The 27,428-nt window shown below is 41.3% G+C and overlaps 1 protein-coding gene across 1 annotated transcript in view; it reads left to right on the forward strand.

Moving 5' to 3' along the window:
- The first annotated feature begins 260 nt into the window (after positions 1-260).
- Positions 261-27,428, forward strand: part of OXCT1 (3-oxoacid CoA-transferase 1) — a 158,939-nt gene continuing 131,771 nt past the window's right edge. The window contains exons 1-4 of the mRNA XM_043489240.1: positions 261-500; positions 10,298-10,406; positions 12,109-12,199; positions 26,046-26,181. Coding sequence (XP_043345175.1) covers positions 423-500; positions 10,298-10,406; positions 12,109-12,199; positions 26,046-26,181 — 414 coding nt within the window. The 5' untranslated portion in view covers positions 261-422. The remainder of the gene's footprint in view (positions 501-10,297; positions 10,407-12,108; positions 12,200-26,045; positions 26,182-27,428) is intronic.

A 27,428-nucleotide genomic window follows, 5' to 3' on the forward strand; every position in this document is an offset into this window, starting at 1 on the left:
GCCTCCACAGGTTCCAGACGCTGATTAGAAAGAGCAACAAGCTCTACCGCCCGAACTCTAGGCTAAGACCTATCCCTGACCTTGGCAAAGACAGTTACCGATGACCGCTCAGCTGCGGCGGCAAGTGAGCGCACAGGGGCAGACCGAGGCACGCCCGACCGCGTGATGCATCCGACCGCCGCCGGGCTGGGACCTTCCCCCGCGACCCGCCCCGCCCGCGGGCCCCTCCCATCCTCGACGCTCCGTCTGCCAAGCCCCGGCGCCAGAGGACCCACGACGTCACCGCAGCGCTATCGAACCTCCAGCCCGCCCCCCGCGCGCCTTCCTTTTCCTCCCGTCCCGTGACGCGGCGGCCCGGCGGCGTCAGTGGACATACTCACACGCGCGCTCCGGCCCGGCCTGCGCCCGCCGCCCACCCGACCATGGCAGCTCTCGCACGCCTCTCCTCGCGCCTGCGGTTCTGCGCCTCCGCCCTCCCCTCGGCGGGCGTCTGGTCCAAGGTAAAGTGAAGAGCAAGGCCGCGTCCGGAAGAACGCGGACGAAAGCCCGAGCGTTTTTTCTTGTCTGCCCACACCCACCCTCTCCAGGCCGGGAGCCGGCATCTGGGCGCAGGACCCAGGGCCCCGAGGCGCGCCAACGCCTCCTGGCCTCGCTGCTTCTCCGCCTGGCCTCCTTGACTTGGTTCTGCACCTGCTTCCCCAGTGAGGCGAGACCAGGCACAGAAGTGCGCGAAGAGGCCCTGGCTCGCGTTTCCGTTTCGCGGGCAGTTTCTTGGGAAGGGGCTTTGGCGGCCAGAACGGGGCCGGGAGGGTTCGCCGGCTTGAAGAGGGCAAGGGGCAACGGCTGCAAGGGGTAGGTTTGCGCTCCGAATTGGGGATCTCGGGGCGGAGGCCCCGCTACAGGCCCGGAACTGAGGGCTGGGCTAGCCAGGGGTCGGCTCGAGTTTGCCGCCCAGAGGGTGGATCGCTGCACCCCTTCTTCTCCCCATGGGGCTGCGCTGCACCTCGGCAGTGGGAAGCGGAACCCGGACTGGAGCGCTCGCCGGCGCGTTTACCTCGCCACGCCGAGTAGCCTGTGGAGGTCTGGCGGTGCCAGGACGCGGGCTTCGAGCGCGGGCATCCCTTTCTTCTGAGGCTCCTTGGGATTCCCGTTTACAAACTTCTTTGCAAACATTGTCCACTCTCACTGCAAACTCTAAACGAACGGTAGTATCTCGAGGCCCTCGCGCTGCGACTGTGGGCTGATGTGTCGTCTTTTTTCCCCGCGTACTCTGTCCACGCCTGTAAGCCCTCGCCCCGGTGCGGTTCTTATCCGGAGTCCTCGGACAGGACCAGAGTGGCGAGTCTAGGAGACTAGCTTACCTCCGTTACCACTGGAGCCTTTTCCTTGGAAGAGACAAGGAAAAGTGATGTTTTTTTGAATAATAGTTCTGAGCTTAAAAGTGTGCCTTGAACACTTACCTCCTCACAAGGAACTCCTTCCTCCCCGTTGCTCTGGCATCTTACTGGCATCCACTCTGAGAGCGGTGAACGGAGAGGGGCTGTCGCAAAGCCCGGTAGGTGAGTGCTAGATGGTGATTAAGAACTGGAAAGATTTACACATAAATGCCTGTTAGGAGGCACTTTGATAATTGCAGGTAGCTTTGGATTTGTCGTTGTTAGAAGGGCGCTCGACCTTCTGTCATTGCTGTGGGCGCTGAAACGAGTGCAATTGAGGACACAGCGACCTCCCTGGGCCAAGGTTAATAACATTCCTTGTTTTGGCAGTTAGTTGTGTGTGCATGCTCAGTCGTGTCCAACTCTGCGACCCCATGGATTGTAGCCCTCCAGGCTCATCTGTTCATGGAATTTTCCAGGCAAAAATACTGGCGTGGGTTGCTATTTACTACCCCAGGGGATCTTCCCAACCCAGGGATCGAACCCACTTCTCTTGTGTCTCCTGCATTGTCAGGCAGATTCTTTACCCCTGAGCCACCTGGGAAGCCCTGCTAGTTACTTATTTGCCTAAGTGTAATTTACTTATTTTCTTAAGTGTATTATTAAACTATTCCCAAAGCCCAGCAAACGTCTTCTTAGATAGCCGAGTTACAAATTATGTGTTTTCCTGTATCTCATCTCTCCTTCAGGATTTGTTGATCGGAGGTCCAACTCCCCTTTCTCAGTGTTCCTCCAGCACTTGGCACTTAAATCTCTTACTGCTTACCCCTTAAATCCTCACCTGCTACTTGCAGTTAACTGTAACACTTGTGTACTTAACTTTTTGAACGTGTAGACATCATCTTCATAACCAGATGAAATTTGCAGACCATACTGTATGCCTTATTCTCCATCTCTCTGAGCATTACACACTGCCATGCATAGAATAGATACTCAACTCATTTCCTACGTGGATGAGAAAACAGTGTGGGCAAACTTAGGGAGTAACCTGGAGGATATATATGTATATTTTTTTTTTTACTAAATATTACCAACAGGTAAAATGAGGTAGTTTTTTTTTTCTTGTTTGTTTGTGATAAACATGTCTTCCAGACTTGAGTGTGCATCAGAATTACCTGGAGGCTTTATCAAATAGATTACTGTGTTCATCCCCAGAGTTTCCCATTTAGTAAGTCCTGGCAGGAGCTCAGTACTTTGCATTAATTAGTTCCCAGGTAGTAAGGCTGCTGGTCTGAGGACTGCACTTTCAGAGCCAGTGGCATTGGCTTTGACCTAAACAGACTACCCGAAGGTATCTTCCATCTTCCTTAGTCCATGATTGTTTTGGAGGGTATGTTTAATACTATATAAAATTATTACTGAAAAAAAATCTTAAAACTACCATTAACACTTTAGCTAATTCTCTTCTTTGAAAACTATCTTTTCTAGATTTATCTCCAACCCCAGACTCTCCTGAACTGCCTTCCTTCCAGTACAACTTACTGGTTAATGTCACTCAGCACTTCAAGTCTTTCTGATAAAAAATGAACCAGCCATAAAGTGGCTTTTTCCTTCCTTGTTTTGTTTTTATTATGGTTAACAGCACCTGTATCCATCCAGAATGTAAGCTAGAAATTTGGAACCATTCTCTCCTCTACTCCTTTCTTTAACTTCCAGTTGATCCCCAGTGTCATGTGTAATAATTCTGCAGTTATTAGTGGCTGTTATCCTTGTAAGTTTGTAAGTTTCATTAGAGCAGAGACTATGCTTGTGAGGTTGGTTGTTAACTCTCTAGTCTCAGTATTTAGTATGAAAAGGAAAGTCGCTCAGTCCTGTCTGACTCTTCGTGACCCCATGGTCTATACAGTCCTTGGAATTCTCCAGGTCAGAATACTGGGAGTGGATAGCCTTTCTCTTCTCCAGGGGATCTTCCCAATCCAGGGATCGAACCCAGGTCTCCCACGTTGCAGACGGATTCTTTACCAGCTGAGGCACCAGAATGGGTATTTTAGAACAAATAGAGGAATGAATGAAAGAATGAGTACCCCTGCCACTTTCCTCATTCAGGCTTTTGTATGAGAGTTGTGACATCTCGGTTTCAAACAAAACACTTTGCTGTCCTTTCCTCATTGAAGGATGAAGTTGAAGCTCTCTAGTGTTGTCTTTAAGGCCTTTTGCAACTTTCCCCGACTCCCTTACCAGCCTGATCTTCATGAGCTTCTCTCCACAGTGTGATCCTGCATGCCCTTGAAAACACAGTCTTTCCACATCTTGGTACCTTTGCTCAGGCAGCTCCCCCTTTCTGGAGTCCCCACCCTCATTATTTTTTTTTAAGTCTTGGCAAACTTTTACACTTTCTGATCTGCTGGGCAGAATGCATTGCTTATTCATCTACGATCCTTTAGAGTGCTTCAGAGCATCCCTCCAAATTGGAATAAGATATATACGTTCCCTAGAAAACAAAGTATGCTGTTGCTGTAGGGCACTGCCCCATGTCAGCAACTCCTGTGAGCTCCTTGTGATTCATTTGTGTCATAAGTGAGTGATTAATTATTAATGGCCGTGTCCATCTTTGATCAACACTGGTCCAGTGCTGGATACCTAAAGCATTTTAGCACATGTCACTACTTCTTCTTGGCAGTAATGCCATGCTCTCCTTGCAAGACTGTGTATATCCACTTGCATGCTAATACCTTTTCCTTCTAATGGTGTTCTCTGAACCTCTCTCCAGGTGGCCTATCCTCCCCACTTGTATATATCCAACTTTGAGACTGACCTGGGCAATGTCAATCTTTCTGTGTCCTGATATATTTAACTATAAGGTAACAAGGTAGAGAGCATGTAGGTATATAGTTCCTATCATTAAGATAAGATATGTTTAAAAATAAGAAAAGACAGTGTGGTCTGTGAATTTTCCCTCAGAGATCTTCAAAGTGAAGTGCTTTCATTTCACTAAGTTCTGAAGTGTTGAATGACAGAAAAAAGAGGAATTTAGGTGAAAGAATTAGTGGTAGAAGTGGTTAGAAAGGAACGAGTTCTGGATTGGGAAGTCATGAGATAAAACTTAGGCTCCACAGTAGAATCTGATCTTAAAGATTAAGTGTAAGAATTTGAAGATGAGAACAAAGTAGGAAGAGGGAGAAGATTTTGAAAGAACTAGATTTAATAGAAAATAATTTTGCACTGCAAGAATTTTATTTCTTGGCTTCAGTATGTACTGAATCACTATTATTTCTTTCCCTTAATAGTATTAGCAGAAACTAGTGGCAACAATGAGATGGAATTTTGCAGAAGGTAGGAGGGTGGAAAATGAAACAAAATATATTATGTTAATGTACAGGAAGATCTCAGTGTAAAAAAAAAAAATTACTCCTAGAATCAGTAGCTGTCAAAGCTGTATAGTTCGTTACTCTTCATTCTTTTAGGTAACTTCTGCAAAGTTGAAGGTTATTTTATTTATTTACTTATTTTTGTAGCAGATGATGCTTGGGTTTTTTCACATAATTATTTTAATATTTAAAATATAGTAGAAGGTAGGGCAGTTTAGAGCTTTACTTGAATTCAGTTATCTTAGGAATAAAGGTAAGTGATTAGAGACATATTTCTCCCCACCTCCCTGCCAATTCTTAGAAGGTGTTGGGTGTCTGTTTCTTCACCGCCAGAGGCAAGGAGTGTGGGAAGGGTTAGTGGGCAAGGAGTATGTGTGTCAGAGAACAGATTCCAAGGCTTTCTCAGGGGTGCTGCCTCCCAGGTTCTGGGTAGTTCGCTGATTTCAGGCCTTGAAGATCCGCAGCAAACTTTCTGTGGTAACTGGCCTCAGGCATCGTGCTTCCTCTTTACCCCACTGCCTGCAGTTCATATTACTGTTTGCCCAATAATCTTTGGATACTCACGCTGGCAACTTGATTGCAAATAAAATAATTACATTAAAGTAATCTTAAAGCTGGGGCTAATTTTAAAAAAAAATCCCTCAACAAAAATTGCTTGGATTAATTGGCTATAGTATGGATCATGTTAAATTCTTTGTAAAATCAGTAATGTGTCTGTTTTTGCATGTGTGGAGGGTAGAGTGGGGAGGTTAAAAATGAAAACTAAACTCCCAATCAATATCAGGTTAATCTTATTGCCCTGGCGGGGAATGGAGAAAAGGTTGCATTTCTCAAGTGAAGATCATATCCCCTGGGTATCTTCTGTTATCCAGGCTCAGGGCTAAGTGCTTCTTAGCTTTATAATAATAATAGATAATTGTTTGATCCATACTACATCCCTGGGAAACAGGTATCATTGTTTGTATCATGCTTTTTTAAAAAAAATATTAAGAAGAGTGTCTTGTTATGTGATACAATTGCATGTCTAATTATATGGAAATCATTGACAGGAATTTTTAAAAAAAGATCATCTTTTTGTAAACCCTGATAACTCAGCTGGTAAAGAATCCACCTGCAGTGCAGGAGACCCCAGTTCAATTCCTGGGTCGGAAAGATCCTCTGGAGAAGGGATAGGCTACCCACTCCAGTATTCTTGGGCTTCCCTTGTGGCTCAGCTGGTAAAGAATCACCTGCAATGCTGGAGACCTGGGTTCGATCCCTGGGTTGGGAAGATCTCCTGGAGAAGGGAAAGGCTACCCACTCCAGTATTTTGGCCTGGAGAGTTCCATGGACTGTATAGTCCATGGGGTTGCAAAGAGTCGGACACGAGTGAGCGACTTTGACTTTCACTTTTGTGAACTTAATGTCACTGCCATCCCCCCTCCTCCGCCAAAAAAAGAGGCACAGAAGTTAAGTAATTTTCTCCAGTTAATACTTCTACTGGCATAGGATATTTTAAACTTTGAAATTAATAGAATATGGCCCATTATGCCACTGTTTGTTTCTCAGTCAATAGATATCAAATGTTATAATAAATAGATGATAAATATCAACAAATATTGTTCGAGCTTGAGTCTGGCGCCTTAGACCACTCGGCCATCCTGACAGGTTAAATATCAATAAATATTGTTAACTGAACAGATGCAAAATGAACAGACCAATGCTGAGTACCTGTAAATTCTTTATTATCTTGAGTCCTTCTCACATTCTCTGAAAATATGAATTCGTTTTATTGCTTTTAAGCTTTTGATTGTCTGGGTAAATGTGAAACACTTGGGTTTTTTTCTAAAATACTTCTGAGGTTTTTGGGAGAGATGTGGCACAGGCTCCTCAGTAATTAAAAAAAAAAGAGATTTGTGTATGTATTTGGTTGCCGTGGTTCTTAGTTGTGACACTTGGGATCGTTGATCTTCATCACAGCATGCGAACTTTTAGTTGTGGCAGGTTGGATCTAGTTGCCTGACCAGGGTTCAAACTTGGGCCCCCTGTATTGGGAGCTCAGTCTTAACCCCTGGACCACCAGGTCAGTCCACTTCTCAATAATTTATGACCGTTTGTAATGAAAGATACTGTTCATGGGCTTCTTGCAGCAAGAATCCTGGAGTGGCCTGCCATTTGAATTGTGGTGATTGAGGACTCTCGAGAGTCCCTTGGACAGCAGGGAGATCAAACCAGTCAGTCCTAAGGGAAATCAATCCTGAATACTCATTGGAAGGACTGATACTGAAACTGAAGCTCCAATACTTTGGCCACCTGATGTGAAAAGCCAACTCGTTGTAAAAGACCCTGATGCTGGAAAAGATTGAGGGCAGGAGGAGAACAGGGCAACAGAGGATGAATAGTTTGGATGGTATCATCGACTCTGTGGACATGAGTTTGAGCAAACTCCGGGAGATATTGAAAGACAGGGAGCCTGGCGTGCTGTAATCCATGGGATCTCAAAGAGCTGGACGTGACAGAACAACAGCAACCAATTTTAACTACATTAAAAAATGTCAGAGAAGCTGTAAGTTTGGAAGCAATAGATAATTGTGTTAGATTACTAGAGTGTAAGGTCACATTGAGAGAATTTTCAGTCTTCAGTTTTACCCCCCAGACAAATTCTTTAACTTTCTTCCTCCTCCTGCTAAGGCCCTGACTCTTTACCTTTCACTGAAAATAAGGACAACAGAGTTCTTCATGAAAAAAATGACACTTATAAAGGTTTGTTGTACATAAGTAATAAGATAGAAGTAGTATAAGACTGAGGATTTTTGAAAAGGACGGAGGAACATATTGAGGTAGAGGGCCCCAGTGATAGAAGGCTAAACCTGGGAACTGGTTTTGCTTTAACAGTGTGGGGTAAATTACAAGATCCTTATATCTTCAGAAACTTTACTTGTAAAATGAGTTGGTTGGATTAGATACGTGTGTATTTTTCTCTTCTCTGTTTTTTAGGCGTGTGTGTGTGATCAGTTGTGTCTGACTCTTTGCCACCCTGTGGACTGTAGCCTGCCAGGCTGTCCTTGGGATGTCCCAGGCAAGAATACTGGAATGGGTTGTCATTTCCATTTCAGGGGGATCTTCCTGACCCAGGGATCGAATCCCCGTCTCTTGTGTCTCCACTGTACCACCTGGGAAGCCCCTGTTTTCTAGGAGATATCCTCAGTTTCATTTTACGATATGTATGTTGGCCTCATTAGTCAGGCTATCAAAATTTTAAGTTCTAAGATTAAAAACATATTTTCATATATATGCGTGTGTTAAAACAGAATCAAATAAATCCCTGCTACTTGAGTATAGGACCGAGGAGACAGCTGTTGGTGGTTCAGGCTCTTTCCTTCCTCTCCCCACCTCTGCTTATTTCCCTGTGTGTGGGCAATGTGCCACGGTAAACCACTCTTCCTCATCTGACCTTGACCAAGGTTGCAGTTTAAAAGGACAAAGGTCATTTAGCAACCTATACCTTTGCAGATCTCATTGGACTTTCAGTATAGTTTCTTCATCTCCTTTTGTATTGTGTGTTAGTTGTTCAGTTGTGTCCGACTCTTTGTGACCCCATGGGGTGTTGCCCACCAGGCTTCTTTGTCCATGGAATTTTCTAAGCAACAACACTGGAGTGGGTTGCCATTTCCTTCTTTACCTTTTGTATTAATTGACACATTTTGTGACCAACCTAGACAGCATATTAAAAAGCAGAGACATTACTTTGCCAACAAAGGTCCATCTAGTCAAAGCTATGGTTTTTCTAGTAGTCATGTATGGATGTGAGAGTTGGACTATAAAGAAAGCTGAGCACTGAAGAATTGATGCTTTTGGACTGTGGTGTTGGAGAAGACTCTTGAGAGTCCCTTGGACAGCAGGGAGATCCACCCAGTCCATCCTAAAGGAGATCAGTCCTGAATATTCATTGGAAGGACTGATGCTGAAGCTGAAACTCCAATACTTGCCCACCTGATTTGAAGAACTGACTCATTTGAAAAGACCCTGATGCTGGAGAAGGGGATGACAGAGGATGAGATGGTTAGATGACATCACTGACTTAGTGGACATGAGTTTGAGTAAACTCTGGGAGTTGGTGATGGACAGGGAGGCCTGGCGTGCTGTGGTCCATGAGGATGCAAAGAGTCGGACACGACTGAGCGGCTGAACTGAACTGACACTTTTTATGAAAGGAGTTTTTGGAGGGAGAAAAAAGTGAGAGCTCTCATTTATGCTTTTGCTTTGATCCCCTGGGGTTCTCTGTCTGGGAGGCTCTGATAGGCATGGGTGTGAGCTTACAACATCGATGGGTTGGTTAAGGGGCAGTGTCTCAGGAGTCAGGTGTCATTCTTTCTACCCCCTCTCTTTTTATGCATGCGTGCTCAGTTGTGTCTGACTCTTTGCGATTCCATGGACTATAGCCCACCAGGCTCCTCTGTCTATGGGATTTTTCAGGCAAGACTACTGGAGTGGGTTGCTATTTCCTCCTCCAGAGGGTTCTTCCCAACCCAGGGACCGAACCCACATCTTCTCTATTTCCTGCTTGTCAGGCAAATTCTTTACCCCTCAGCCTCTGGGGAAGCCCTCTTTTTTTAGGACTATATAATGAGAATAAAGAAGAGATGATGTTAAGTATGAGTGATTGCAACTCAATCGACTTTAAGTATTCTTTTCCATTATGGTTTACCATAGGATTTTTTAAAATTGGAGGATAATTACTTTGCAATGTCATGTTAGTTTCTGCTGTACAGCAAAGTGAATCAGCTGTACGTATACATAACATAGATTCCCTCCTTCTTGAGCTTCCCTCCCCGCCCCCACCCCAGCCCTCTGGGTCATCACAGGGCACCATGCTGGGCTCTCTGATTTACAGCGGCTTCCCACTGGCTGTGTTTTACACATGGCAGCATATATATGTCAGTGCTACTGTCTGTTTGTCCTGCCTTCTTTTTTCCCAGCTGTATGCACAAGTCTGTTCTCTGTATCTGTGTCTCTCTTCCTACCTTGCAGATAGGTTCATTTTTCTAGATTCCGTATATATATATATATATTAATATTTGTTTTTCTCTTTCTGACTTCTTTCACTGTGTATGACCGACTCTAGGTTCATCCACATCGCTGCAGATGACCTCATTTTGTTCCTTTTATGGCTGAGTGATATTCCATTGTGTATATGTACCACAACTTCTTTACCTGTTCATCTGTCGATGGACATCTAGTTTTGCTAACATATTCTGGCTATTGTAAATAGTGGCATGCAGGATCTTTAGTTGTGGCACGTGAACTCTAGTTTCGGCATGTGGATATAGTTCCCTAACCAGGGATTTCACCTGGGTCCTCTGCATTGGGAGCCTGGAGTCTTCACCACTGGACCACCAAGGAAGTCTCTGCCCATCCTACTCTTAAGATGAACTGCTTACAGCCTCACTCTTTCAAAGACAAGCTAGTGAAATTATCCTTGTATATATAATAATTGAATACATTCATATACATGCAAAATAAACACAAGTTTCCAAATGCTTGTTCATTTAAAAATGTTTTTTAATGTTTTAGGGATGTATTTGCTACTTTTCAACTAGCACACGTCATCATACCAAATTTTATACAGACCCAGTGGAAGCGGTAAAAGACATTCCTGATGGTGCAACAATACTGGTTGGTGGTGAGTAATAGTATTGTTTTCCTTTTGATTTTCGCAAAGCAGGGAAATCACAATGGTGAGGTGATTAGAAAGGCTAATTATTTTATTACTTTGTTAATAAATGCCAATTATTAGAAATGCCAGTTATTTTATTGTTTATTGATTCTTTATCTTAATTTATTTATTACATACTATCTATTTTTTATTATAGTGTCCCCTTCCTGACAGTTTAGCAAGGTTTAGCACTTTATATTTGACCTTTTATATTTCTTTTCCTTTTATTTGAAAAGCTGACACCTTAAATGGCGATATCTTATTAGTAGCTTTGAAAAATCCCTAGATACTTGGGAATTCTGCTTAACTTAAAACGTTTGCATTAAAAAAAGAAAAGTTTGCATTGATCTCAGCAGCCCACACTGGCCATTCCTTTTGTTCCTCCTCATTTTGGAAGCTAGAGAGCACATCCGCCTCTATCTGTTAGTGAGTTTCTCAAGTTCTGTTGCTTCTTTTTGTTTAGAACGTCTTTTGGCATCCCGTCTCACACTCATTAAACTTGTTGCCTGATTCTTATACGTTTCTTTGGATTTCTAGGCCTTGGTCATAAAAATCAAGGGTGATTTTTAAGGCTGCCCTTCATTCGTTCATTCATTCCACTCGGCGGTCATTGAATTTTAGACCCAGTACCGTTTGAGGAATTGTGTAAAAGAAATGAAAGTCATTGGCTTAGGCTTCTAGATCTGCAGAATCTATTCAGGAATGTAAAACAAACATGCTTGAAAAAGTAACTGTGTAAAGGTTCAATTTTATTTTATTTTATTTTTTAAGGTTCAATTTTAAAGTGGGAAAATAACAAATATGTAGTTAAGTGCAAGAAGAACAATATGTATCTGGTTGTATTGACACGTTGCACTTGGCTTTATACTTATGAATCAAGGACTTGGCAGTGATGTCTGCTGCTATATAATGATGTAAAACATTTGGAGATAGCTATATGACCATTTATTTTGTTTCATTTTTTTTGAGGTTTATTTGTGCTTTGTTTTGCCAGTAGAACTTTAGTAAAGTAACTTGCAGACTTTTTTGATCTAAAAACACATTTTACATCACAATCCAGCAAACACACATGTATGTAATATGTATACATATATAAGTGAAACAAAAGTTTTCCCAAAAATGTCTATCCTGAGTGTTAATTTTTTTTTTTTTGGAAACTTTTTTCTCAAAGCAGTTTTAGGTTTATAACAAAATTGACAGGAAGGTACAGAAATTCCCCACATGCATGCATATCCGTTATCAACAGAGTGGTACTTTTTTTTTTTTAACCAAGGATGAATTGCATTGACATATGATAACCACCAAAATCCATGGTTCACCTTAGGGTTCACTTTAATGAAGTAAATAATGTTGCACATTCTATGGGTTTGGACCAAAGTATAGTGACTTATATATATATCATTATAATGTCATACAAAGTATTTCATGGCTCATGAAAACTTCTGTACTCTGTGTATTCGTCTTCCCCCACCCCTCAAATTCCTGGCAACCATTGATCTTTCTACTGTCTGTGACCACTTCTTAAGTTGCTGAGATATATCTGTGTATTTGCATAGTAGGTCTAATAATGTGCTGGTATATTTTTCTTTTTTTTTTAAGAGTAACAGATACGTTTCCTTGGAAGAAAATTTCCCTCTACATAATTATTTATCTTCTTGGCCCATTATAGGTTTTGGGTTATGTGGAATTCCAGAGAATCTTATAGGAGCTTTGCTAAAGACTGGAGTAAAAGGACTAACTGCAGTCAGCAACAATGCTGGGTAAGTGTGTGTTTCTAAAACAACTGACTTGAAAGAAATGATAATCCTTCATAATATTGAAATGAAGTCTACCAGTGAAGTGAAATATTTCTTCATTGATGGGAGCAGTAAGCTTAAGGATCAGAAGATAGTTTTATTATTCCAATGATTAAGACTCCATGATGCCACTGCAGGGCACACAGGTTTGCTCACATGTCAGGGAACCAAGATGCCACAAGAAAAGAAAAATGTTCAAACTGAGCCCTTCATTTTAAAGTTTATTTAGTTATTTATTTTGTTTTTGGCTGTGCTGGGTCTTTATTGGTGCACTGGCTTTTCTTTTTTCTTTTTTTTTTGACTGGCTTTTCTGTAGTTGTGGCGAGGTGGGGCTACTCTCTAGTTGTGGAGCATGGGCTCTAGGGCACATGGGCTTCAGTAGTTGTGGCTCCTGGACTCTAGAACACAGGCTCAGTAGTTGACGAGCACAGGCTTAGTTGCTCCAAGGTGTATGGGATCTTCTGGATCAGGGATTGAACCCATGTCTCCTGCATTGGCAGGCAGGTTCTTTACCACTGACCACCAGCAAAGACCCCTTTCATCTTAAAACTTAGAGATTTTATGTTGCACCTTATTGTAGATCTTTATTTACAAAGGCAGATGGACATCCATTTGAAATGTTTCTTTTATTTTGGTTATGCCCTTACCGTAGAAGATACATGAAGAATATAATCACTCATTAAAAATGTTGCTGGTCTTGGTAGAAAGAGGAGGGTATGCAGCCAGCATTAAGACAGTAGGCTTGCATATCAAAATGGTCAGCAATGGCCCATAAAATCTTAATGATGAATGGCCTGCATATTAAGATATATTTAGTTATTAATGGAAAGGCCATTTTAATTCACAGTGGTAAATTATCAGCTCTTCTAACAGTGAAAGACTTCAAAGATCTTAAAAATTAAAGAAATTAACTAATTTGGCAGTTTAATATATTATCATAAATGCAGTTTAGAAGAAATAGCACAGATTATTTAGGCAACAAAACTGATCTACATCATTGTTGTTGTTTAGTCACTCAACCATGTCTGACTCTTTACAACTCCATGGACTGCAGCAAGCCAGGCTTCCCTGTCCTTCACTGTCTCACAGAATTTGTTCAAAGTCATGTCCATTGAGTCAGTGATGCCATCCAGCCTTCTCAACTTCTGTTGCCTCCTTCTCCTGCCCTCGATCTTTTCTAGCATCAGGGTCTTTTCTGTTGAGTTGGCTCATCACATCTGGTGGCCAAAGTATTGGAGTTCTAACTTCAGCATTAGTCCTTCCAATGAATATTCAGGGTTGATTTCCTTTAGGATTGACTGGTGTCGTCTCCTTGCTATCCAAGGAGCTCTCAAGAGTCTTTCCCAACACCACAGTTTGAAAGCATCAGTTCTTCAGTGCTCAGCTTTCTTTGTGGTCCAACTCTCCCATCTGTACATGACTACTGGAAAAACCAGAGCTTTGACTATACAGACCATTGTTGGCAAAGTAATGTCTCTGCTTTTTAGGGCACTGTCTAGGTTTGTAATAGCTTTTCTTCCAAGGAGAAAGCATCTTTTAATTTCATGGGTGCAGTCACTGTCCACAGTGATTTTGGAACCCAAGAAAATAAAGTCTGTTACTGCATTTTTTCTTCATCTATTTGCCATGAAGTGATAGGACCAGGTGCCATGATCTTTGTTTTTTGAATGTTCAGTCTTAAGCCTGCTTTTTCACTCTCCTGTTTCACCTTCATCAAGAGACGCTCTAGAAACTCTTCGCTTTTTACTGTTAGAGTGGTACCATCTACGTATCTGAGGTTGTTGATATTTCTCCTGACAGTCTTGATTCCAGCTTATGCTTCATCCAGTCCACCATAGTGCATGATGTACTCTGCATAAAAGTTAAATAAGTAGGATGACAGTATGCAGCCTTGATGTATTCCTTTCCCAATTTGGAACCAGTCCATTGTTCCATGTCCAGTTTTATCTGTTGTTTCTTGCTCATTTTTTTCTTGCTGACTTTATTTATGCTGTTATTTTTGCTTGGGAGCCTGTCCACTTCTCTGGGTATCCACATCTTTTCCCATCTTACAGAAGCCATATCCAGTTAGAGAACTGCTCTAGCCTTCATTGATCTTCTTCCTTTCTGAATTCTGGTGGAGATGGTTAGCCTGTCTCTGTGTACTGATATATATTTATTATCTCTGATGTATATTACAGGCCAATCCTTTTACTTAGAGTAGTTTTCTATTTTCTTGTTTTTTTTTTTTTTTTAATTTTTAGCTGCACCATGGAGCATACAGGATCTTAGTTCCCCAACCAGAGGTCAGTCCCATGCCCCCTGCAGTGGAAGTGGGGAGTCTTAACCACTGGACCGCAGGGAAATCCCTAGAGTAGTTTTGTGTTTCCTACTATTTATGCTTAGCCTATAGTCTCAGAGTCATTGAGACTTGAAACTGGATGGGATTACAGTGACCATGTGTTCCAGTTCCTTCATTTAGTAGGTGAAACCCTCTGTAAATAGGGAAGTAACTTGTTCATGGTCACTTGTTATTTCTGAAACACATCCTGTGCCCTTTGAACTTACTTAATGTTTATTAAAGGTACTTTTGATTATCTATACTTGGTTGAATTTTCCTGATAGGTCAGTGCTTCTAAGGAGTGTATGCATGTATGCTAAGATGCTTCAGTCATGTCTGACTCTTTGTGACCCCATGGACTGTAGCCCGCCAGGTTCCTCTGTTTATGGGATTCTCCAGGCAAGAATACTTTAGTTTATCCAAGCAAGAATACTGGAGTAGGTTGCCATTCCCTTCTCCAGGAGATCTTAGCAACCCAGGGATCAAACCCGTGGCTCTTACATCTGCTTCATTGGCAGTAGTACAGATTAATGTAAATTCTTCGTGCTGAGTAAGTACCGATAACCTACTTCATCGAACTCAAAGAAGGCACTCTGTACACCTTGATTGGCAGTTGATTATCTTCTTTTTTTTTTTTTTTTTGCTGTTGATTAGCTTAATTAGAGGCGTTTAAGGTTTATAGGGATGAGGACTTTGTTTTGATAATTAGAATCAGATAAATGAGGAGGCCAACTTAGTATGTCTTTATATGAGAACCAAACGTAGTGTGAGTTGTGGGGTAAAGGGAGAGAACATGGCATTAAAAGTAATGGTTATCACCAATATGGTCAATCTAAAAAAAATGGTACAAAAGAACTTATTTCTAAAAGAGAAATAGACTCACAGACATAGAAAACAAACTTTTGGTTACCAAAGGGGAAAGGAGATGGGGGGGATAAATTATGAGTTTGGGTTTAACAGATACTCACAACTGTATATATTTGTAAAATAGATAAGCAGCAAGGACCGACTGTATAGCACAGGAAACTATATTCAATATCTTGTAATACCCTGTAGTGAAAGAGACTGAAAAAGAATGTGTATGAATATATAACCAAATCACTTGGCTCTATACTTTGAAACTAATGCAACTTTGGAAATCAGTTCTACTTCATTTTTTAATATAAGGAAATAATGATTATTTTCTCCTTTAGAAAAAGACTCCATCTTTATAAGTTCTGCCTGAATTGGAAGTCTTCCAAAGTTCAGGACTCCTAATTGTCTGTTTTTTTTTTGTTTGTTTGCTTTTAATGACCACTGAGACCTGTTGGCCTGAGGTAGCACTTACTTTGCTATGAGTATTGACTATTAAATGTTGATAAGACAAACCCTCCCTTAGGATCACTGAGAAGAATCAGTGCTTTGATATGGGTTGATTAGAAAAGTGGGGAAATTGCAGATGTTCCTCTGGTTTTTGGAAGACTTTAACATACGAATTACACACCTGGGTGAGCAAATGTTTCACAGTAAACTTTATTTCAGGTAATTAAGTCACAGAGTCAAGGGAAGACTAGGTGTGCTGTATTAGTCATTTTCATTTCCTCAGGACAAGGTTGTTTTAGATTACGGTTCTTGAAGGTGGGGATTTAGACAACTCCAAGGGCAGCCCCACTTCGTGTAGAAGACTAATAAATGCTGGTAGTATGTACAACATATATACAGCATATGTACATATGTACAACAGTCCCCCCCTTATCCATGGTTTTGCTTTACATGGTTTGAGATACACGGCATCAACCTTGGTCTGGAAATATTAAATGGAAAATTCCAGAAATAAACAATTCATGAGTTTTCAATTACAGGCTATTTTGAGTAGCATGATGAAATCTCATGCCCTCCTGCTCTGTCCTGCCCTGGACGAGAATCATCCTTTTGTCCAGCGTGTCCACTGGTTAGTCTCTTAGTTACTCCATCATCAGATCCATGGTCATCAGTGTTGCCAGATCACAGTGACTGTGTTCAAGGAATGCTTATTTTACTTAATAATGGCCCCCAGATGCAAGAGTAGTGATGCTGGTAATTCAGCTATGCCAAAGAGAAGCCGTGAAGTGCTTCTTTAAAGTGAAAAGGTGAATATTCTCGATTTAATAAGGAAAGAAAACAATCGTATGCTGAGATTGCTAAGATGTATGGTGAGAATGAGTCTTCAGCCTGAAATTGTGAAGAAGGAAAAAGAAATTTGTACTAGTTTTCTTGCTGCATCTCAAATTGCAAGTTACAGCCATAGTGCATGATGAGTGCCCAGTTAAGCTGAAAAAGGTATTAAATTTGTATAGTAACATATTTTGAGAGATCACCATTCACATAGCTTTTATTACAATATGCTGTTATAATTGTTCTACTTTATAATTAGTTATTATTGTTAATATCTTACTGTGCCTAATTTATAAATGAAACTTTATCATAGATATGCATGTATAAGAAAAGAAGATACCTGTGTATTGTTGTTGTTTAGTTGCTAAGTTGTATCTGACTCTTTTGTGACCCTGTGGACTGTAGTCCACCAGGCTCCTCTGTCTGTGGGATTTTCTAGGTAAGAACACTGGAGTAGATTGCCATTCCCTTCTGCAGGGGATTGTACATAGCATCTGTAGGGTTGGTACTGTCTTGGCATGTATCCTTGGTTGAGGGGAGATGCGTGTATGTACCTGTACATGAGATTACAATGCTGTTACTTGTATATACTTGTGTATATCTTGTTTTATTGCATTTTGTTTTATTGCATTTCACAGACATTGCACTTTTTACAAATTGAAGGTTCAGGGTAGCCCTGCATTAAACAAGTGTATTTGGCTCCATTTTTCCAATAGAATTTGCTCACTTCATGCCTCTGTCACTTTTTGACAATTTTTGCAATATTTCAGACTTTTTCATTATTATTTGTTATGGTAATCTGTGATCAGTGATTTTTTTTTTAATTTATTTTTTAATTGAAGGATAATTGCTTTACAGAATTTTCTTGTTTTCTGTCAAACATCAACATGAATCAGCCATAGGTATACATATGTCAGTGATCTTTGATGTTATTATTGTGAAAAAATTATGAATTCCTGAAGGTTCAGATGATCGTTAGCATATTTTAATAATGCAGTATTTTTTTGAATCACTGTGGCTTTCATTTTTTAAATTACTTTTTATTGGAGTATAGTTTCTTTGCAATATTGTTACAAAGTATTTTTAAAGTAAGGCATTGACACTATTTTTAGGCATAATAAATACTATTGCACACTTAACAGATTACAGTATAGTATAAACATTTATATTCAGTGGAAAACAAAAAAATTCTCAGGACTTGCTTTATTGCAGTGTTTGCTTTTCTGTTGTGGTCTGGTGAGGTATGCCTGTTGTTCTGTACCACTCAGGTATAGGAATTCTCTGGGGGTCCAGGAGCAGTTTTTCACTCTAAATAAAATTTCTGATTTTGCACCAATGGTTTTGAACCCAGAGATAAAGGCAAATGGCTCCTTTGCTGTGCCATCTTATTTGTCAAGATAGCTACAGCTCTGAGAGCTCTAAAGGGCTTGAAGGGGAGATCTCGGCTGCCTTGGCTGATCATGAACATTTCCCCCAAGATTAGGTTATTTGGTTTGGGAAGGGCTAGCCACTTCCTCCTTTCCCGCCAGAGACGCTCAGAGGGCTCAAACAAACCTTGTGCTACTGTATAAAAAAGATCTTCACGACCCAGATAATCGTGATGGTGTGATCACTCACCTGGAGCCAGACATCCTGGAAAGTGAAGTCAAGTGGGCCTTAGGAAGCAGCACTATGAACAAAGCTAGTGGAGGTGATGAAATTCCAGTTGAGTTATTTCAAATCCTAAAAGATGATGCTGTGAAAGTGCTGCACTCAGTATGCCAGCAAATTTGGAAAACTCAGCAGTGGCCACAGGACTGGAAAAGGTCACTTTTCATTCCAATCCCAAAGGAAGGCAATGCCAGAGAATGTGCAAACTACCACACAATTGCACTCGTCTCACACGCTAGTAAAGTAATGCTCAAAATTCTCTAAGCCAGGCTTCAACACTATGTGAACCGTGAACTTCCAGATGTTCAAGCTGATTTTTGAAAAGGCAGAGGAACCAGAGATCAAATCACCAACATCCACTGAATCATCGAAAAAGCAAAAGAGTTCCAGAAAAACATCTATTTCTGCTTTATTGACTATGCCAAAGCCTTTGACTGTGTATATCACAACAAACTTCAAAATTCTGAAAGAGATGGGAATATCAGACCACCTGACTTTCCTCTTGAGAAAGCTGTATGCAGATCAGGAAGCAACAGTTAGAACTGGACATGGAACAACAGACTGGTTCCAAATAGGGAAAGGAGTACATCAAGGCTGTATATTGTCACCCTGCTTATTGAACTTATATGCAGAGCACATCATGAGAAACGCTGGGCTGGAGGAAGCACAGGCTGGAACCCAGATTGCTGGGAGAAATATCAATAACCTCATATATGCAGACGACACCACCCTTAGAGCAGAAAGTGAAAAAGAACTAAAGAGCTTGTTGATGAAAGTGAAAGAAGAGAGTGAAAAGTTGGCTTAAAACTCAACATTGAGAAAACTAAGATCATGGCATCTGGTCCCATCACTTAATGGCAAATAGATGGGGAAACAGTGTCAGACTTTATTTTTGTGGGCTCCAAAATCACTTCAGATGGTGACTGAAGCCATGGAATTAAAAGATGCTTACTCCTTGGAAGGAAAGTTATGACCAACCTAGACAGCATATTAAAAAGCAGAGACATTACTTTGTCAACAAAGGTCCATCTTTTCAAAGCTATGATTTTTCCAGTAGTCATGTATGGATGTCAGAGTTGGACTATAAGGAAAGCTGATTTGAGAGAATAGCATTGAAACATGTATATTATCATATGTGAGATAGATTGCCAGTCTAGCTTTGATACATGAGACAGGGTGCTCAGGGCTGGTGCACCGGGATGACCCTGAGGGGTGGAGTGGGGAGGGAGGTGGGAGGGGGTTCAGGATGGGGAACACATGTACACCAGTGGATGAGTCATGTCAATGTATGGCAAAAACCTCTGCTGCTGCTGCTAAGTCACTGAAAAGTGAAAGTGTAGTCGCTCAGTCGTGTCTGACTTCTAGCGACCCCATGGACTGCAGCCTACCAGGCTCCTCCATCCATGGGATTTTCAAGGCAAGAGTACTAGAGTGGGTTGCCATTGCCTTCTCCAGCAAAAACCACTACAATATTTTAAAGTAGTTAGCCTCCAGTTAAGATGAATAAAGATAAAAACGAAAGCTGAGCACTGAAGAATTGATGCTTTTGAACTGTGGCATTGGAGAAGACTCTTGTGAGTCTCTTGAACTGCAAGGAGATCCAACCAGTCCATCCTGATGGAACTCAATCCTGAATATTCATTGGAAGGACTGATGGTGGAGGTGAAACTCCAATCCTTTGGCCACCAGATGCAAAGAACTGACTCATTGGAAAAGACTCTGATGCTGGGAAAGATTGACGCGAAGAACTACTCATTTGAAAAGACCCTGATTCGGGAGGAGAAGGGGATGACAGAGGATGAGATGGTTGAATGGCATCACGGACTCAATGGACATGAGTTTGAGCAAGCTCTGGGAATCGGTGATGGACAGGGAGGCCTGACGTGCCGCAGTCCATGAGGTCGCAAAGAGTCGGACACAACTGAGCGACTGAACTGAACCACTTCCTGGGATGCGCACTTGGACTTCCTGCTCAGCCCCGTCAGGATTTCACTTGTCTCATATAACTGTGTCATATATGTGTGCCTGGTAAGTGACTTCAGTCGTGTCCGACTCTTTGTGACCCTATGGAATATAGCCTGCTAGACTCTTTGGTACATGGCAATTTTCCAGGCAAAAATATTGGAGTGGACTGTCATGCCCTCCTCCAGGGGATCTTCCCGACCCCGGGAACAAATCCGTGTCTCTTATGTCTCCTGCATAGGCAGGCGGGTTTTTTACCACTAGTGCCACCTGGGAAGCCCCTCACTATGTCATAAATTAACATTATATCCAAATACAATTCTTCCTCTATTTACAGTGGGTTAAATTCAAATAAACCCATTCTAAAGTGAAAATATTCTAAGTCATCAATATATTAGTACACCTAACCTATTGAGCTTTGTAGCTTAGCCCACCCTACCTTCAACGTGCTGAGATTTACATTGGCCTACAGTTGGGCAAAATCATCTACCACAAAGTTTATTTTGTAATACAGTGTTGATTAGCTCATGTAATTTATTGAATACTGTGCTGAGAGAGAAACAGAATGGTCCTATGGGTACAAAATGGTTGTAAGAGTATTGGTTGTTTACTGGTAAAAGTGAAAGTGAAAGTCCCTTAGTTGTGTCTGACTCTTTGCCACCCTATGGACTGTATGGTTCATGGAATTCTCCAGGCCAGAATGCTGGAGTAGGGAGCCTTTCCCTTCTCCAGGGGATTTCCCAACCCAGGGATTGAACTCAGATCTCCTGCGTTGCAGGCAGATTCTTTACCAGCTGATCCACAAGGGAATTGTGGCTATAATTGAGATGAATATATTTAAATTGAGAGTAAGGAAGAGAAATAGAGTTTGGTAAGTAGTTGCAACTTCATTTTTTAAAATTGGATTATAGTTGATTTATATTATTACTTACAGGTGTCCAGTGAAGTGATTCAGTTACACATATGTGTGTGTGTGTATATATATATATATATGTATATCTATATACATTTTTTCAGATTCTTTTCCCTTGTAAATTATTATCAGATACTGAATATAGTTCCCTGAGGTGTACATTAAAACTTTGTTGTTTATTCTGTATGTGGGCATCCCTGGTGGCTCAGGTGGTTGATATAATCTGCCTGTAATTCAGGAGACCTGGATTCAATCCCTAAGTCAGGAAAATCCCCTGGAGAAGGGAATGGCTACCCACTCCAGTTTTCTTGCCTGGAAAATTCCATGGACAGAGGAGCCTGGCAGTTATATATTTATATATGCATATATATATGTATATCTATATTCATCTTTTTTCAGATTCTTTTCCACTATAGGTTATTATAAGATATTGAATATAATTCCCTGTGGTATACAGTAAACCCTTGTTGTTGAGCATGGGATTAAGAAATACACACTATTTTATATATGATAGTGTATATTTCTTAATTTATCACCCTGTCCCTTCCCCATTTGTATTATTTTTTAGATTCCACATATAAGTGATATATAATTTTCTATTTCTCTGAGTTACTTCACTCATTATGAAAATCTTTACGTCCATCAATTTTTCTGCAAATGGCAATATTTCATTCTTTTTATGGCTGAGTAATATTCCATTATGTATACACAAATATACACTATGTCTTCTTTATCCATTAATCTGTTGATGGATGCTTAGGTTGCTTCCATGTCTTGGCTGTTGTAAATAATGCTGCTGTGAATGTTGAGGTGCATGTATCTTTTCAAATTAAGAGTTTTCTTCAGATATATCCCCAGGAGTGGTGTTGCTGGATCATATGATAACTATTTTTAGTTTTTTAAGGAACTTCCACACAGTTTTCCATAGTGGCTGCACCAATTTACATTCCCACCAACAGTGTAGGAGGGTTCCCTTTTCTCCATATCCTCTCCAGCATTTATTATTTGTAGACTTGATGATGATGGCTATTCTGACTGGTGTGAGGTGATACCTCCTGATAATTTTGATTTGCATGTCTCTAAGAATTAGTGATATTAAGCATCTTTTCATGTGCCTGTTGGCTGGCTGTCTTTTTGGAGAAATGTTTATTTAGGTTTTCTGCCCATTTTTTGATGGGATTGTTTGGGTTTTTGGACATTGCATTGTATCAGCTATTTATATCGTTTGGAAATTAACCCCTTGTTGATTGTATCATTGGTTGCAATTTCATTATTAGAGTTTTATTTTGGCAGTTTATTTTAGAATTGTCAGTGAGATTTCAGAAAGTGAAATTTCAGATTCAGAAAATGAAAAATATTTGCAGCACATTGATGTCTTCCATGAAATATACATTTGCTTTACATTAGTATACCTCTCTAATGAATTCTTGGCCTTAGACTTCTTTTAATCATTAAAATGTTTTAACATGAGTTTGTGGTGCCATAGAAGAAAGGTCAGATCTCTCTTTAGGTATGCTAGAAAAATATTGGCTCCTGAAGGCACTAAGGAAGATAATATCTTTGAAAGTTCATTCAGATTATCTTTAATACCAGAGAGCTTCAAGATGCTTTAGTATGTATGTTTCTCTATTAGGAATATAGTAGATTTTTCATTAGCAAAAGATTATGTATGTCTTTCTTTTTCTTATATTGTGTGAGGGCCTTGCCCTTTTCACTTTTTTATCATTAGTGTCTGATACACAGTAGATAAGGGGTACATGTTTACTGAATCTGTAAACTGGAAAGTATATGGCAGGAAAGACACTTTTTTAAAGATTTATTTATTTATTTTATTATTATTAGTCTTTTGGCTGTGGTGGGTCTTGATTGCTGCACGAGGGCTTTCTCTAGTTGCAGCGAGTGGGCGCTGCTCTCCTTTGTGGTGTGTGGGCATCTAATTGCAGTGCCTTCCCTTATTGCAGAGCACGCAGGCCACAGTAGGCATGCGGGCTGCAGTAGTTTCTGTACATTGGCTTCAGGAGTTGTGGCTCTTGGGCTCTAGAGCATTGGCTCAGTGGTTGTGGCGCATGGGCTTGGTAACTCTATGGCATGGGGGAATCTTCCTGGACCAGAGATCAAACCGGTATCCCTTGCATTGCAAGGTGAATTCTTAACTGCTGGACCACCAGGGAAACTAGGAAAGACACTCTTATGATAAGCTATCTAATAGCATTTTTTGAGGCATAAACACTAAATTTGTACCTGGTCAGGTGGTAACCTGAGCTGAGTATCTTATGCTCTGCTTGGTTGCTATGCCAGCTTGCTAGTTCAGAAATAAACCAACAGCTAAATACACATGGTGTCCAGAGCCAAGATCAACAAATACAGAGAGGTTATCTCCAAACAGAGATAAGTTCAAATGTGTAATGGGTTGGAAGACTACATAGAGATCAATGAAAGTGTGGTTGGAAAAATTCCCAAGTCAGTGAATGGCCAACTGTATTCTGTTTTACGGTAAGGACCTCTATACTTGGAGGGAGTTTCAGATTTTTAAAACTACAAAGCAAATGGATTATATCCACATTCATGAATTATTTTACTATTAAAATAACTTTATTTGGACAGGGCTCTAGAGGATATCAGTGGTATTGTTATATTAGATAATTGAGAGAATTTACCAAAGAGACTCTTTTTAAAGGAAGAGTCAGGGCTGAGGGAAGGCACACACGAGTATTGAAGAACCTTAGAGTTAGTAACAATGGAGAGCTGTTACCACCAGCCCTGGCCCTGATGGGGTGAGGGGATAGGGGCTGTTAGAACCCAGAAGAAAGTCTTATGGAGAGGGCTATCCAGTGTGCTGCAGCCTTCCAGGGATAGAGCTAAGGGAACAGAACAGACACCATCCTCCCCTCACTCCTCTGATCCTCCTGGTGGTGCCTTTGATTGGCTGGACCCAATCAGAAGTGGATGGACTCAATCAGAAGCCAGAGGGCAGGGGACCCCATGATTGAGTCTACACAGGGCAGCCACCCTAGGCGTAGGGCAGACTGGAGGTTGAAGAATGGATCTGGAGGGACACATAGCAAATATCCAGCTTGAAGACTTGATGATTTTCATTTTTATTACTAAAGAGCCAGTGAGGAGGGGGAAGTGAAATCAAGCAATAAACTCATTTAACAGATGTCAAGAAATGTTTATTTAGAACCCTATATGGGGAAAGAGTTTCCGAGAGAGATGGAAGGGCCAGTGTAAGGGCCCCCATGCAGAATGCTTGGTGTATTGGAGGGATTGTAAGGAGGCCAGCAGAGGCAGAGAAGTGAGCAAAAAGAAGAATGGGAGGAGTGAGGTCAGAGGTGTGAAGGCATTTCAACCCATCCCAGGGGGCCACTCTAGAGAGAGACCTTTACTTTTACTCTAAATAAATGGGTACAACTGCAGGGTTTCAAGCAGAACAGTGACATGATCTGACATATTGTAGTTTGGGCTGTCATTTTGTGAGTAGATCGTAGTTGGCGGGAGTAGAAGCAGGGAAGGTTACTGTGGTATCCGGGCAAGATATGGTGCCAGTTCCAGAGGGAGTGAGAAATGCTCAGATTCTGGGTGGATACTGAAAGCAGAGTCAGGATTTTCCAGTAGAGGTGACGTGGAACGTGTGTGTCAGGAATCACTCCCTGAGTTTTGTTCTGAAGATCTGTAAGATGGGTCGCCATCAGGTGAGGTGGAGAAGGCTGTAGGTAGAGTTGAATTGAGGGGAATAGAATTGTTTACCCAAAGAACAGGGAAATTGTTTAGTGTCTGTATGTATCTGTGTGTGCTCAGTCACGTCCGACTCTTGCAACCCGATGAACTGTAGTCCATCCAGCCCCTCTGTCCTTGGGATTTCCCCAGCAAGAATACTGGAGTGGATTGCCATTGAAGAGAAGGGAAGAAACAAAAAGTGTAAAGCTTTGTGCATAATCAGTGTTTGGAGAGGCTCTTTAGTGATTTGGAGCCTTCTAGTGGACAAGTATATTATTAATCTTCAGGGAATCCTTCCCACATTTCAAAACTGCATTCCTGAAAATACTTGTTATTTAGGCTTTAGTTTTCTTTGGAAGGGCTTCCCAGGTGGCTCAGTATTAGAAAATCCACCTGCCAGTGCAGGAGACACAGGAGACGTGGGTTCGATCCCTGGATCAGGAAGAGTCCCTAGAGAAGGGAATGGCAACCCACTCTGGTATTCTTGCCTGGAAGATCCCATGGACAGAGGAACCTGGAGGGCTACAGTCCATGGGGTCACAAAAGAGACTTGACTGAGCACATAGGCAGCCAAGTTTCTTCAAGTAAGAATAAAATCTGCAAATATATATATACATTTGGCCGCGCTTCATGGCTTGTGGGATCTTAGTTCCCCAACCAGGGATTGAACCCTGGCCACTGTAGTGAAAGTGCTGAGTCCTAACCACTGGACCATCAGGGAACTCCCCTATGCAGCTATTTCCTTACACCCATGGTGAGTGGGAAATGTTATTAGATTCAGTGTTGGAAGACTTGGACGATGAAACAGATCTATCAGAAAGTTGACCAGTACCTACCTGGACTGCTTTAAAGTGTTCACTGTGTCTGGACTGCCTGGGGGAGGTTATAGACGTGGAAATGACACATTACGAGAATTAGGAAAGAATTAGGTGAACGAGAATGACTGCTCGTTGGTATGAGAAGATGAGGATGTGAAGTTGAAGGAGGGAGAAAAGGAAGTTGTTAGGAGTAATGTCAGTGATTTGTCATATAAAATCTCAAGTTTTTGAATGTGAGGATGTTAGTGTTCCATCGGATGTCCCTTTGATTGTAAGCTTCTTGCGTTTTCTTTCTAGGGTTGACAACTTTGGTTTGGGCCTTTTACTTCGATCCAAGCAGATAAAACGCATGGTCTCTTCCTATGTGGGAGAAAATGCAGAATTTGAACGACAGTATTTATCTGGTGAATTAGAAGTAGAGCTGACACCCCAGGTAAAAAAAAAAAAAAAAAATCTGTTTTTTTTTTTTTTAATAATACTAACTTATTTTGAAGTTTACCTTTTTCCTTCTAGAAATTTCACTGTGTAAGAGAGGTAAGATAGAATGCTCTTTTGCCAAACCAAGAAAACTTGTTTATAAGTAGCACCTCTTGACTGCTAGAGGAATAATGTTTTGTTGCTATGCACTGTAAAAGAAGGTAGTTCTAGTGGAAAATATCCAGGCTTCAGGATAAAATGTTATATTTGGCACTGAAATGTGTATTTCACTGCAGCATGCAAAAGCACTCACTGAAATGTTTGAAGATGGTCCTAAAGTTAACTCCTACTAATCATAGAATTAGAAATGTGTGCAGAATCTGGTCTTGCTGAGATGTATCAGGAAACTGAAGCCCATGGAGGGGAGTAAAACTGTCTGCATCACAGACTAAATGCTGGGGTCAGACCCCAGGTTTGCAGGGAACTGAAAGGAAGCAATGACTGCAGTTAATCTAGCAAATTTCCACTCACTTTATCCACCTTTTCCTGTCCTATCTGATTGAAGAGTTTGTCATTGAGGAACCTTTTTGGCCAATCCAATATAGTTGAAGGCCCCAGTTCAAGTAGACCCTTGTTTTCAGGTTGGGACAATAATAAACTCACCATCATTAATATCCAAGCCTATTCTCACTACTGTTCAGTCAGGCAGTTATCTAGTCTGAATATGATGTACTTATCTCGCACGCAAGCAAAGTAATGCTCAAAATTCTCAAGGCCAGCCTTCAAAAATACGTGAACCGTGAACGTTCAGATGTTCAAGCTGGTTTTCGAAAAGGCAGAGGAACCAGAGATCAAATTGCCAACATTCGTTAGATCATCGAAAAAGCAAGAGAGTTCCAAGAAAACATCTACTTCTGCTTTATTGGCTATGCCAAAGCCGTTGACTGTGTGGATCACAGTAAACTGTGGAAAATTCTTCAAGAGATGGGAATACCAGATCACCTGACCTGCCTCTTGAGAAACCTGTATGCAGGTCAAGAAGCAACAGTTAGAGCTGGACATGGAACAACAGACTGGTTCCAAATAGGAAAAGGAGTATGTCAAGGCTGTGTATTGTCACTCTGCTTATTTAACTTATACGCAGAGTACATCATGAGAAACGTTGGGCTGGTTGAAGCACAAGCTGGAATCAAGATTGCCAGGAGAAATATCAATAACCTCTGATATGCAGATGACATCACCCTTTTGGCAGAAAGTGAAGAA

The sequence above is a fragment of the Cervus canadensis genome, chromosome 16, assembly GCF_019320065.1.
Source record: "Cervus canadensis isolate Bull #8, Minnesota chromosome 16, ASM1932006v1, whole genome shotgun sequence".
NCBI classification, from domain to species: domain Eukaryota; kingdom Metazoa; phylum Chordata; class Mammalia; order Artiodactyla; family Cervidae; genus Cervus; species Cervus canadensis.